At 39.8% G+C, this 14,789-nt stretch overlaps 1 protein-coding gene across 9 annotated transcripts in view; it reads right to left on the bottom strand.

The window, feature by feature from the left end:
• Positions 1-2,136: 2,136 nt before the first annotated feature.
• FBXL3 (F-box and leucine rich repeat protein 3) overlaps positions 2,137-14,789 on the bottom strand; it is a 17,772-nt gene continuing 5,119 nt past the window's right edge. For 5 of the 9 annotated variants that reach the window (XM_086880981.1, XM_086880980.1, XM_086880983.1 and 2 more), the window contains exons 2-5: positions 14,266-14,629; positions 12,064-12,186; positions 8,948-9,119; positions 2,137-4,094 (exon numbers count right to left, since the gene is read on the bottom strand). In XM_086880981.1, the coding sequence (XP_086737107.1) occupies positions 3,451-4,094; positions 8,948-9,119; positions 12,064-12,186; positions 14,266-14,628 (1,302 nt within the window). In that variant the 5' untranslated portion in view covers position 14,629 and the 3' untranslated portion in view covers positions 2,137-3,450. Of the gene's footprint in view, positions 4,095-8,947; positions 9,120-12,063; positions 12,187-14,265; positions 14,761-14,789 lie in introns of all 9 variants that reach the window. The other 4 variants (XM_086880985.1, XM_086880982.1, XM_086880987.1 and 1 more) reach the window with 2 other exon arrangements.

Genomic DNA, 14,789 nt, shown 5'->3' with positions numbered 1-14,789 from the left:
ATGAGTTGAAGTTGTTGAGTGCCGTGCTCTCTTGAAGGCAGAACCCACAGTCCTTGAGTTAGGCCTACAGAGTTAGATCCAAAAAACCAGAGGTAATGAATAGGCTAATAAGCCTAGAACAGATCCATAAAAATGACACTTTTATAACTTAAAAAAAACAGTCACAAACAGCTTCTGTGCACCTGATGGTCTGTTTGTGACCATAAAACCACCTGTTCACCTCAAACACTTAAGGATGGCCTCCTGAAAGTCACACAGGGAGCAGAAACAGGTAGGATCTCACTTCATTTCACTCACAGCCAGGTGGTAATTACCACTTACCCAACAGTAGGAACCAGGGCTCTGTCCAAACTGCCAGGCTCAAGGATAAGCCTGGCATTGTGTCACTGTCACTCAGTCTTTACTCACAGTTTGAATACAGGACTTGTTCACCACTTTAGAGAGTATTGGTTCTGCTCTTATGCACATTGCACTTGAGGGCAAAAATACACAGTCATTCTGTACTACAGTTTCTGAGTCTGCACAGTGGTCTTGTGCAAAGCTGCTGCGTTGCTACACCCACGGGCTGCTCAGGGTCGTAAGCCACACTTCACTCCAGGAGGGTTCTCCAGCAAAGCAGATCCTGGCTCATCATCTGTCCAGGTCAAATGGAGAGTGCTGCTCCTGTTCCCCAAAGGGCTGTGCAATGAAAATCATTGATACCAATGGTCTCTGCCTTCCCCCTCATAAACCCACCCACAGGTGTCCTGGACTAGGAGAGCTGCTGCCTTCAATATCCTAACTTGTAACCAATTGGATTCAGAGGTCAGATTTGTCACTGCACACATAGTTAATACTCCTACCCAAAACTGGACAACTGAGCCAACACTGAGTTTTGTTATTCTGAAAATAACAAATAAAGGTGAACGCAGGGAAAAATGATACATCTATAACACTCACGTTCATGTTACTAGTGAACTTCGTGAGTCTTCACTACTTGTGCCATGATTTTTAGGTATTTACTATTCATTTGTTTCAACATGTAGAAGGCAAAATAAGACATACAGAATTTGCTAAAAAAACACTGTAGGCTTGCTTGGCAAGTTTATGTTATAGCTGGATTCTCTGAACAAAGGATGCAGTAATTGATTCAATGTATAAAAAGTGCTGACCTCCACTGGAAAAGAGACAACTGCTTTTAAGCAGCTTTCTTGCACTGAACATCTTGATAACCAGTATAATGTGCTGCATTCAGAAGGACTTTTTCAAGTCAGTGCAATAACACAGCCTTTGCAGAGCCAGCCAGTTATCCTGCTGGGAAGGCAGTTCTGCTACAACCAACCCTGCCACCTTCAGCTCCTAACACGCTCCTCACACCGGGGTGTGACAGAGGCTTCTCTGTGAGGAGCAGAACACTGGGTCTCAAAGGTGTGAATTCCAGGAGTGGGATCTGGAATTGAGGTTCTGCCGTGCCTTTCAGTTATTCCCACTACCAGCATTTTGGTGACTTATCTTGCCAGCAGTGGGACACCTACAGCCAAGGTCCAAAGAGGTTTTGGCTCTGTTATTAATGGCATTTCACATTAATTTAGCGAAAACTAAATCCTGTTCCCCAGACTACAAGTGTCACTCCACCTTTCTCATACAGGCAGTTCTGAGAGTCGGGTTATAAAAGACACAGAGCTTTTTTACTTTCACGGACTAAATATATTGACACCTTTTGTACAAATAAAAGCAAATTATAGTATTACATTAATTTAACAAATTCTAATACAAAAACCGCATATTTCATAAAATGCAATTTTTAAATCAAAGCTCTACAGAAACATACAATTTCCCTATAAAGATGTCCAGTCCGCTGAGCATCGTTTGCTCAAAATATAGTGTGAACTTAAATACACTCATAAGTGTATTACACTAAATTATGCACTTGGATAAACATGACTGAAATCAGAGATGAAGGACATCTACTTACTACCAGAAGGGGCTGTACAGCTCAAGTGAGAAGCAGCCACCAGCTAAGCTCAACCTGGCCCACAGGGGCAGCTCTGCCTTGCTGAGGGCTGACCACATCTCTCAAACATGCAGCTGTCTGGGCAACACTTCAGTGTTACCAACCGTAACCTCAAGGAGAAAATACTTGTTGGCAGTAAGAAATGAAGTCACAAGCCACATCCAGATTACAGGCAGTGTCTTGCCTACAATACTTACGAACTAAAAACTTCCTTTAATAAAACTGATTTATCAAATGGTCGAAACAAATTTTTGCCTATTGCTCTACTTCACCAAATCTACTCCTTTTGGGTTGTTAAATATTATGAAATGACAGAACTAGCTGAATTAAAGGTATACAAAAATTATTATCTATCAAACATTCACTTTGTACATAAACATTTCTGAAACAGATTTACAGTATACAGTTAGTTTATACAGCTTAAGCAACTGTTCCAATGTCATTTCTGTAAAACTGAAAGCAGCCAAAAAGTCTAAGGTTTTGTGAAAAGGTCCTTGGTCAAGATTCAAATTTTACCTTTCTCACCTCACACTGCTCTCCGCCACGTCATCAGAATAACATTGCTGGGTTCATTTCACAAACCATACATTATTCCATCTCACCATATGCTGCCAAACCGGTTAATGTGCAACAAAAGCTCATTACCTCCAGTGCGGTTTTAAATACAATGTATCTACATTTTTCCCAAGAATGCTTTCGCTTCCTGAGCTAGACATAAAATACCTTAAAACAGGTTTAGACGCAGATCAGAGACCCCATAAGCAAACTACATTAAAATGCATAGAGGGTAGAAAAAAACCCCACATCATTTTTGGTAGCTCACGCTACTGGTTAACACTCTAAATACATTTTAGATGGATCTAATAATCTGTTGAATAAGGTGGTAAAACTTACTGCTTTAGAAGTCTGAACTTACTATTGTGTATTGCTCTTGCCTTTATGACTTAACAGAATGTGTGTACTTCCCAGGCAACTAAGCACTTCTTTTAATTGTCATTGGGGTGACTGGATTTAGATATGCTACAGTCTGCAACAAAAGCATGCAATTTTGGTGGGGTTTTGTTTGGCTTTTTAAGATCAAATATGATTGTGTCCAATACTACTAATCTAATTCAAGGAAAATCAGGATATTAAAACTGGTATTTTGCAAATACATTTCAATATTTTAAATAATTTTTATTTCCAAAAATGTCTGAGGTCACTTTTAGCGACAAAGAAGAAATCTAAAACAGAAACCTGAATTTAGTTTGGATAAAAACAGGTTTTGGAGCTGGGAACTCTATTTGTGGTTCTTAAGTTCCAAAATATGTTTTGAAAGAACAACTAAATTTCTAATCAAACCATTAATTGACTTGCAATAAAATTTATATTATTAAATAAGCTTATACAGGAAATTGCAATATGATAAGCTTGCATTTAAGGTGCTACTCCATTCGCCCTGGAGTCTTTTAAGGACTTTACCAAGTGGGCATCATGTCTGGGAACCAGACTCTACCAAGATGCTTTGAAACTTCCCAATGAATCTGCTCTAAGCTGTATTTCTGATCAGGAATCAGAACTTCCTCCATAATAGAGAGCTGAGAGAGGCGACCGCCACACATCTTCACAAACTCAACGAAGGCACTGCAAGAGACTTCACATTCCCCGAGGCCCACGGCCGACAGGTACTTGCACCGCTCCGCGATGCAGATCAGCTCCTCGTCCAGCGGCCGTAATCCATTGGCACACACCACCAGTTCAACCAACCGCGGGCACGTCATCCCAACGCGGCCGAGCACGTCCTTGCTGACCGACCTTCCGAAGTAAAGGTGAGTGACAGGTATCTCGTAACGAAAGAACAGGTCAAACTCCTCCTCATACAAGAAAAAGTACATGACTAGGTTTACTTTAGGAGAATGCTTGATGAAAGCGTCCCAGCTGCTCTTCTGAATGGTGTGGAACTGAGTCTGTCCGGGATTCTCACTCACAACATCAATGCGCAAGTGTTCTAACCTGACGTGTTTCTCAGAAGACAAAGCAAGCAGCAGCTCATCGCTCAGCAGGTGGTAGTTCAGCGCCAGCTCACGCAAGCCGTGGCACTGGTCAGCCACACAAAGGATACCTGCGAGAAGAGAACATTATGCAAGGGGTTACACAGATAAAGGCACTGACGACTGAACAAGAAACAGAAGGGCATTTGTGTATGTGTGTCAGGAGGGTGCTGTGGGCACCTATTTCAAACATGCAACCAAGACCTTAAATCAAAATCAAATCAAACTGGGCAACCTGAACATTAATCTTTTTCACAAGCAGGATCTTTTGACTTCTTTATACCTACATGTAAGACAGACACACACAATGTAACCAGTTCTTTATAAAGAAGTGAACAAATACATAAATAGAAGTGACAAATACATAAATAGCATATTCTAACTGTTCTGCCCTGTTGTAAGACCACTTATACTCAACCTCAATTTTGTAAAAGGTCCTTACTCATGATAAAAGTATTTCCTAGAGCTGCTCTATGGCTGACAAAGCAACTGTGAATGAAATTTGTCATCTGAAGAAAGCAAACGTAAAGCAAAAGTAAAATGTGTGTTAGATTTTAATTGAATAGAGAGGCTGCTGCTGTAAGTACTTGTTTTTTTCTAGGAAAGTATAAATGCTAAAATCTGGAAAAGCTACAACAAAAACGACAAAACACTAGAAATTTGGAGCAGTAATTTCTAGAACAGCAATTTTCAGACTCTCTTTAATGATTCAATGTCATCTGCTGCTCACAGAAGACAAAAACATTAAAAAGAGAATCTGGGTCAGTCTAAGGTTTCCACTCATACTATTTGTAGATACAAGTGATGGTATTATACTGCTAACAGTACTGAAAAAAATAAAAAGCACTAAGAACAGCATACAGTCCTCTGCATTTCATGTGACCCAGAAAACTGCATGAAATGTGGGATACGGCCTTTCCATTAATAGAGGGGATGAGAACATAGCATTTTTCACATGGAACTGAAAAACCTGAGCTCAATACACTATAGTTCTGAAGCAACAGGAAGAAATTCAGAGAACAGCAGTTATTTTAAGGTGCAGCTATTAAACTTAAGGCTATACTAAGCATAGAAACACTTTCTTTAAAAAAAATCACTGCAAAAACATTGCATGAATCAGAAGGGTTACTATGATCACTCTCTAAGGAAACTCAGACATGCTGCTTCAGAATACCTAGGTCTGTTGAGCTATAAAGTATTTTAGGTAGTTTCAAGATCCATATATATTTTCTTGCCATGACAAAGCTTGTTGTCCTGGCTGCCATCTTTCCACAAATTAACTTTAGGGGTACATTATGGACCAGTGCAAAGCAAAAAGGGAAGACTTGGGGTTCAACTTACTATGATTTTTATGGGTCTAGAACTGGATATGCACAGTCTGTCAGTGCAAGTATGCATCCTACATACAGAGCTGACAATGAATACAGTGTAGACAGCTACTAGAGGGCCTGCCTGGAGCCCACGTACTGCACAGAACATCCCCAGGCACTGCCTACACCTTTGTGCTCTGCTCTCTGATCTTGCTACACAGAGTTGCATCAAAAAAATCCCTGACCCATGATGTCCCTGATGCAGGCACACCTGACACTGCTCTGCTTCTCAACTCCCACTTCAAGAGAAGCAGCCTTCTCACCCCCATGCTACAGCAGAAACACCACCTTTACAGGAACACTTCCCATTCCCTCTGTTCCAGCAGTTAGTATTTCAGAGTGGAAACAACAAACCGAAGAAACTTCATGTAAGCTCACAAATATTAGAAATACATCACTGCCTTTGTTTCTGCAGCTCAAACTCAAATGTGCCTCTTTATCTTTGTAAAGTAACTTAGAGTAATTCACTGTTTGATACCAATCTTCTTCCTTTATCCCTGCAGTAGTGGAGTCTCTCTTGCTCTACTTTCATTACTCTTTTCTGTCCTTCACTAAAAAACTTCTTGAGAACTGACCTAGTAATGAGCATTCTCCCCTCCTCTAATCTGAAGACATTTTAACTCCATCTATAAGTAATTAGTTTTCCAACTCACAGCCTTTTTGGTTCAATAAAGTTTTTCCACATTTATTGCGGCCTGCTAATTATAATATTCCCATTACAAAAAAAAAAAAATAAAATCCAGGTCACATTTCGCTTTAAAAGTCCCATTTTTGCAGCCTGCCTGCTCTTGAAGCCAACTATCCACACACCAGCTTCTTTCTTTTGATCGCCATTTAGTGGGTGGTCCCTCCCTGGACACCAGGTGCCCACCAAAGCTGTGCAATCACTCCTTTCCCCAGCTGGGCAGGGGAGAGAGAATACAATTAAAAACTCATGAGTGAAGATAAGGGTGATGGGGAGAAATCACTCACCAATTACCATCAGGTAAAACAGACTCAACTTGGGGAAATCAATTTATTATCAACTGAATGTCATTATCAGTAGGATAATGAGAAATAAAACTGAATCTTAACACACCTTCCTCTCACTCATTTGCTCTTCCCAGGCTCAACTTCCTCATTATTTTCTCTACCTCCTTCCCTCCCAACAGCACAGGGGCACAGGGAATGGAGGCTGTAGTCAGTTCTTCAGATGCTCTCTGCCACTCTTTCCTCCTCAAGGGGAGACCCCTCACACTCTTTCCCGGCTCTAGCATGGAGTCCCTCACATGGGAGCAGTCCCCCATGAACTTCTCCAGCAGGAGTCCTTCTCAGGCTGCAGTTCTTCACAAACTGCTCCAGCATGGCTCTCTTCCACGGTGTGCAGTCCTTCAGGAACAGACTCCAGTGTTCCCCACATGGTCAATTCCTGCCATCAAACCTGCTCCAGCATAGACTCCTCTCTCAACAAGTGCTTCTAAGAGACTCTTCCAGCATGGGCTTCCCACAGGGTCACAGCCTCCTTCAGGCATCCACCTATTCCAACATGAGGTCCTCCAAAGGCTGTAGGTGGATCTGCTCCACCCTGGCTCTCCATGGCCTGCAGGGGCACAGCTGCCTCACCATGGTCTGCACCACAGGCTGCAGGGGAATCTCAGCTCCAGCACCTGTATCAGCTTCTGCCCCTCCTTCACTGACTTTGGTGTCTGCAGAGTGGTTTCTCTCACATATTCTCACTCATCTCCAGCTGCAATTGCTCTCTTGCAGTACCTTTCCTCCTTCTTAAACAGGTTATCCAGAGGCACTACCATTGTCACTGATGGGCTTTGGCTCTGTTGGACTTGGGGAAGCTTCTGGCAGTTTTCACAGAAGCCACTCCTGTAGCCCCCTCACTGCCCCACAAAACAGTGGCATGCAAACCCAATGCATCCACTTTTTTCTTCATTTCAAGGCACACCCATACTTGAATTAAGCAATTAAACTCTTCTACTGTTTGCTTAGCACTCCCTGGTTTTGTTACTAATGCATTTTACCCCAATCTATTAATCTCCACTCCATGAAAGACAATAGCAGTTGTGCTTCTTAAACAGGTATGACCATTTCTTATCCATTGTTCCTTCAATTTAAAACATGCAAGATACATCAATCAGGACACATCCATGTCTCCTCCCAAATTATCAAGTGTATGATGTTCCAATGAAGCCTTCTAGCAAGGATTATCCACAAGCCAGCAAAGTCTGCTAGAGCTGACAGTTCCAAGGAAATTACCCTCTCTGCCTAGCGACAAATTACCGCTGAAGCCTTTTCCTCTTGATAGACACATTACAGCTCTTGCACTTCTCAGACACAAGGATTCTCAAAAAAAAATTTTAAGTTGGAAAAGCCAGTCCCTCAAGCCAATTCAAACAACACCCATCTAAGATTAGGACTAAGGCCTCCTCCTTGCTTTGGAGGAGGCAATGTTGAAGTTAATTCCTTAACATTTTGCTGGACCAGTTTGCTGCAAAAAAATCAGTCCTTCATTTTCAGGACTTCTTTATACAAAACCAAACACAAGGTTTTGTCTGAGAGCTACTCTTGCAAAAGGTATTAACTTTGTTTGGTTTGTTATCACTACAGTAACATGCCCTCTGCAACAGTACTGCTTTCCCCTTTGACAAATCCTGCTGGTGAATTTGACAGATAACAAATCTAGCATTTACAGCTGCAATGTATTTGCATGAAGAAAGTTACGGTGTTATGGTTTCTATTTCTATATTATATATATATATACAATATATATAAACTATTCTATCGTTTGTACTCCTTCTCAGAAGAGAAATCATACTAAGTTGCCAGCATTTAATTTACAATTTTTCTTCCCTTTCTCAATGAAAACCTGTAAGTGTCAAGCTGATGGGCTGTGAATAAATCTTAAACTTGCTGTGTGTTGCATAAGTCTACCACAAATGTTAATTCTGTGAACTTCAACAATCTTGAGTGATTTCATTCTGGTATGAGCTGGCTTCACTGTTGCTACAGACACACTTAAGAGTGTTAGAGAAGTACATCTGGTGACAGTAGAAGTTTTGCACAGTCTCATCTCCCCTTTTTTATGCTGTCTGCAGTTATTCTCCAGCAACGACTTTCCTTCAGAAAGAAAACCAGCATCTTCCTAATCCATGGCATGGCAACAGTCAAAATCCACACATAATGAAATATGGAAAAGAAACATGTATTCCAAAAAATCTTAATTCTATTGGAATATTTGGTCATTGCACAAATAGTGTACAATCAATTTGATATATTCTCATTAAGTTCCACATGAGGTTAACTACTTTCCCACAACAGAGATGCACTATTTTATTATTAGCCCAGTAGTCACTGTGAAGTGGTAGGATAGATGGATTGACCACCAGCTGAAAGTACTTTATTCAGGGACAGTTGCTGGCAATACCATACTCATCTTCCTTCTTAGCCCACCCCTATTTTTTCAGAGGTGTAGTGGCTTCGGATAAAATTTAAGGCACGTATTAGAAAATCCCAACCAACCAACAAATCCCAAAGAGGCTAACCCCAAAACCACAATAGCTTACCAGCTGGAGAAACATGAGGACAACTGCTCATTTTCAACAGTTTGAGCGTGTCGCTGTTGTTAGCCACCAGGACCTTGAGAGATGGATCATCTACTGGTGTGTCATCAATCTTAAGTGAAGAGAGGGATTTGGAGTTCACAAACACCACTGTCAGTGCAGAAATAAAGTGAGACTGAAAAAAAAGAAAGTTAAAATGAAAGAATAGTATCTGAAGTAAAAATCTCAAGGGATTTACATTGTACACAGCAGTCCTAATTTTCAGTTCTAAACAGCATTTGTTGAAAAAGCATATTTTGATATTGCATAATTAAAAAGTAGTACTAAAACTGACATTTTTTAGTAGAGGAGGTGTAATAACTTTTTGTTATTTTTTTATGAGTAGGGCAAATCAGAATGTGTAACATCAGATGTTAATCAAGACCGTGACCCTGGGCAATCCACTGTGTAAATTTAAATCTACAGAAAAGTCCACAAGCCAAGGGGAAGACTAGAAGCCCTAATTCTGAGGATTTTTTTTTTTTTTTTGTCGTCCTTTGAACAGATGAGGCAAGTCGCACTCTAAAAGAAGCATCTTCTAGAAGAGGAATTCCCTCATAGCAAGTTGTGCTGCACTGGTAAGATGCAAACACAGTCAGGAGTGTTCGTATCCAAAGCCAAATGACTGTACTGCCTCGCCCACCACCCACACAAGAGTATTTAGGATTTGGATGGATTTCTTGTAAACTGGAGTGGTCCAAACAGAAGTGGTCCAAGAAGCAGGAAATAAATTAATTACTGAATAAGCAGCACAAATAAGGTAGGACAAGTGCTCAGCATTTTTGCCTAACCACTGAAACTCATTAAAGACAGAGCCTTGGGAACCTGAACCTGAGAAACACAGACTAAGGAGCAGATACAGCAATGACTGTAGAAACCACTGGTGGTATGAAGTGAACAGTTAGTTCATCTTCCTGATTTCTTAGAAGACCGACCAAACAGAAGACTTCAAAGAAGTATTTTCTCCATGCACTACACTAAGTATTTAAAAAAATTGACCTGCTACTTGGATTTCAAGCCTGTTTCACTCTGAGCCACAGGCACATATCCTGAATACAGTTATATGAGAAAGCCTGGCAACAATATTTGTACATTGTTAGGTCATATATTTCTGATTTTTGATAAAACTGCCACACAATTAGATTTAGAATAGGATTTACTGCTTTTACATTTACATATACTTTCAAAGTTAGTTCATGCAAATGGAAAGAGGAAATTCAACTCAGAATCTTTATGCACTTTGGCTTTAGGGACAACTCCAACTATCCTGACAGTATGCTGCTTATGTATGTTATGTACAGAAGAAAAGATGCTTTAATATTATTTCAACACTGTATTATCAGAATGTAAGTACTGTGTTTTTATTCTGTATTGTATTTTTATTCTGTATGTATTTAGAAAAAGAAGGCTGTTAAACAGAAAGGCAAAGAAAGGTAACCACACTTTAAAAAAAAAAAAATAACTTGAACCTTCTAGTTTGGAGAGCTAATGGGAAACAGGCAATATCCCAACATGTAAAAGTTGGTCATTTCAATATTGCCACGTCTGTAGTATGATTCTTTAAAAGATTCTACTCACCTAGAATGTACTTAGTGAAAAGACAGGCAACAGAACTCCAAATATGAGTTACAGATGTTTGCCACATGTCAGGTCACTTGACAACAAAACAGCACCGATGAAGATAATGCCAAGTAGGTTCAGACTTCCTATACAGTCTGATAAAAATAAAAAACCTACCATAATTCAGTCATGATCAAATCCAATTCTTCAGTTTCACTAGTTTTCCCTTATGCCAGTGACAAAACTATTGAAGTTGTAAATATCAAAAGGCAAATTATCCTTAGAGCTAATTTTGGCTTATTTTGAATCTATTTTTTTAAAGGCTAAATGTGAACTTATTTAGAACAAGAAAAGGATGCCTGTGCTTTATAAGCCTTGAAGATGAATAAGAACATAGCATGAACAATTACAAGTAATTACTCAGCAAGCTGGACATGACCCTAGCATGACCCCCAGCAAAAACTAAGAGAGTTAAAGTAGCATCCAGATTAATAAAGAAAATAATAAGAAAGAGCTGAAAGGACAAAGTATTTTTAACACACTGTGGATTATTTTCACTACATTCAGGTTTTCTTATCATCATACCTCGAAGAACATTAAAAAGGAAAAAAATAAGAACAAAACTAGATAAACATCTGAAAAGCCTTTTTGAAAACTATGGATTAAAAATACATATTTAAGACAGCTACATGATGTGGCAGTGACCACTGCAAGGATAATAACTGATAACCTGTAGCTAACCTTATCTGCAGCCTACTTCCTTTCCCAAGGCTCTCTAGTTCTTCTTTCTCCTTACTGCCTTCACCAGCCATGACATCACTGAGATCTAGCTAATAGTCTATTTGTACCTGTCCCTTCACAACCACTCCCCTGCTCCTTAGCAATAGGACACTTCCATCCCACTAGCAAGAATGCTTCTCTAGAAGCACATAAAAGAGATTTGTTATCTTCCAGATTAAATGCCTTCTAACAAGATTTGATTTTTAGTAAACATGCAAGTTAAAAATCTTGACTGAAAATTTCAGAAATACAGTGCACTTCACCAAGGATGCTGAGGCTTGAGTGCATGATATGAAGCCCTGCAAATCACAATCAAATTTCTTTCTGAAGAGATCGTGCAAGTCCTATGGCAAGTCCACATGGATAAAACTCTACCACTTATTTGATTGTAACTGTCTCCTAAACAAATCCCACAACACAATTACACAGACCTGAACTGTCTAGCCTCTTAACTTGCACCATGCTGCTCAGCACTGCATTGAGGTCAACAGACAGGAGGACTCAGGAGGACTTGGAAGAACAAGGTCAGGCCTACGTTCTCCCATGATTCAGAGACTGAATGGAACTTTATATATCCATCACTCAACATATCAGCTCCTCCCTTTATTAGAGATTAGACCGCTAATAAACTTTTCTTTATCAAAGATGCATATTCCTATGATAAACTTTTCATAAAGTTACAGAAGTACTGTATGAAACACTGCAATACTTTTCAATAGAAAATATACATAATAAAATACCTTTGGTAAATCCATGAAGCTTGGCCGGGCAGTTGAAATTAGCCCAAGTGTTTTCAGAGAGCAATTCACAAGCTGTGATAAAATATCACAAGCTGCTTCTGCAGATTCCTTGCTACTGTCCACCTTAAAACAAAATGAATTTTGTGTTCAGAAAGCACTGAAAATACACTCTTTAACTTTTTTTTTCACTTTACCTTCTGAAATGTGATGTCAAAAAAACTCCTCATTATGAATCCATCAATGTTATTCTTTATTCCCCCAAAAAGTATGAACCAAAAATCCAAGACTATTTGCTATAAATTTACTACTCTTCTAAACACTTTGGTAAAATACAGCATGGTGAGGGGTCAACTAAACAGTTTGTTCCAAGATACTCATTCCATGTCAAATAACAAGCAAGTGGAGGGTCCAGAGCTTACTGCTATTCCTCTTTACATTCCTCCTTACAAAAATGCAAGAATTCTGTAAATCCTTTACTGGGTGCAAAAGACACTTCTTTTTACAGTGGCTCAGATCATAAAATTGAGCTGCTGGAGACTCAAGTGCATTAGCACGTGAACCTGTATGACTGGCCCTTCACCACAGAAACCACAACAGATGCAATGGATACTCTAAAAAAACCAAACCAAACCAACCAACACAAACCCCACAACCTTCATTAGTCAGCTCACTACCCAACCAAATCACTTAGTGTGTCTCCAGTGGACTTCCCCTGACACTCAGATGTGCTTTCTGAATAACCCCTTGTGTACAGCAGCCATGACAGCTTTGCAAACCTACAGAACAGTATAAAGCTTGATCACAGGATCAAATTTAACTTCACCATAAGCCATGCTACCTTGGCAGCAGTAGATTAAATCCAATGAATGTTCAATTTCTGCTCAAATGCAAGCTGAAAAACCTTGGTTTTCAACAATCTCATCTTCCTTTGCATACAGAAAACACATCTCTTGTTTTCAGCCTTTATAGAGGAACGGTGAGTGTTACACCCACTTCCTTGTGCATTCCGCACCACTGAGGACAGCTGAAGTGACACATGAAAGAAATAATGGATTACCTTATGAGCAAAGGGCATCCGAAATTCTTTGGGCATAAAGCAACATAGACAGGAGATAAGACACTGAGAGGTCAATGCACTACAGCCCTAGCTTTTCTTTATTTGGATGCTGATAAAAGCCCTGCAAACCTTATGGTAACAGTTTGTATCTGTTATTGCAAGCAAGCAGTAGCAATACATGTGATCAAGCAGAGGTGACTCAGTTATTCACATGCTGATGATTCCAGCATTAGAACTGCCTGATCTCAGAAACAAGTATACTGAACTTGCTGCAGAACATATTTCCTTTCCAAATTTCTCACATAACTGATGCATACACAACCATGAGAGTCACAACACCCTTCCAAAACACACTGGTATGTAAACCCACATTAAAAGCTTTCACCTGCTGAAAATAATTCCACAGTGTGAACAGAACCAATTCTCATCAAATGGTGTTTCTCAGCCAGGCACAGTCAGTACATGCACCATCCTATGCAGATCCCATGTACTTTTTCAGTCCCCTGAAATGCAGTTGTGCTGAGTACAGACAATCCCATACAATTTAATACTAAAACTGCTAGCTGATGACTAGTAGTACTGAAGTCACTCTCTGTGCATTAGATGTTTTTGAACCATGGATATTAGAGCTAAGTACCCACAGGATGTGAAATGGGGATATACTCGACTTACGTATCCTGACTGAACTTAATTCTGAGACAGTAACCCACACATGCAGTCATATCAGAACTATTTCTGTCCACTTAATTAAGTAGGATTTTAAGCAGCCAAACACCTACAGAAAAAACTCAAAAAACCAAAAACCAACCAAAGAACCCACCAACCCCCCTCCCCCAAAAACAACAGAGAATCCACAAAAACAAACAAAAAAACCCTGAAAAAGCATACCACCAACCAAAAAAAATTCCCATCTAACAGAAATAAGACAATAAATAGGTATGTTCAGTACTGTTATTCCATGTTTTGGTCCTAAAAATATACCAAAACAAATTAATAAGGAGGTAACCACCATGTCTACGTGGTCCATTAGAGAACCCATTTCTTCTGTATATTAAGCCTGAAAACAAGTCCACTTTCCACACTGACAGCTGCCCCATTCCTTTTAGGATAAAAGTTACTTTTGAAAAGCCTATAAAATACACTACCTTGAAGCTAACATACTGCAGGTGATTGGAATGCCTCTTTATTATTTGCTTGATTAGTTCGGGGTGTGTAGTTCTCAGGTTCGATGTGGCTGGTTGGTTTAGTTCAAACTCAAAGCACCTCCAGAGATCAGGCATATGAAACACTTGGTTCCAGCTCCTGCAGACCTGGGATGCATGAGCACGATCCAGAAGTGGCAAGTACTGGAATACCTGCAGGATAATGTCTTGGAGCAGATTTGCCCAGTCAGGACTCTGCACAACTGTGGTTTTTTTCTCTACAACCTTGTGTCTCTTGGATTCCTTCTCAGTTGTGTCTTCAGACGAACTGCTGTTGGCCTCATTAGTTTTCCTTCCTCGTTTCATTCTACAGAAGTAATAAAAAAATTAAAATCTATTTATCTTGTAAATGTAAAAGAGCTGAGAAAAATATTAATATAAAACCATGGAGGTGAAAAGGGTATTTTATGCAACAACACCTTGGCAGGATTTTTTATCCTGCCATATAGTAAAGGTAAAAAGACCCA

This window comes from Cyanistes caeruleus, chromosome 3 (assembly GCF_971803275.1).
Source record: "Cyanistes caeruleus chromosome 3, bCyaCae1.hap1.1, whole genome shotgun sequence".
In the NCBI taxonomy this organism is placed as follows: domain Eukaryota; kingdom Metazoa; phylum Chordata; class Aves; order Passeriformes; family Paridae; genus Cyanistes; species Cyanistes caeruleus.
This window is presented reverse-complemented; position numbering and strand designations above follow the sequence as displayed.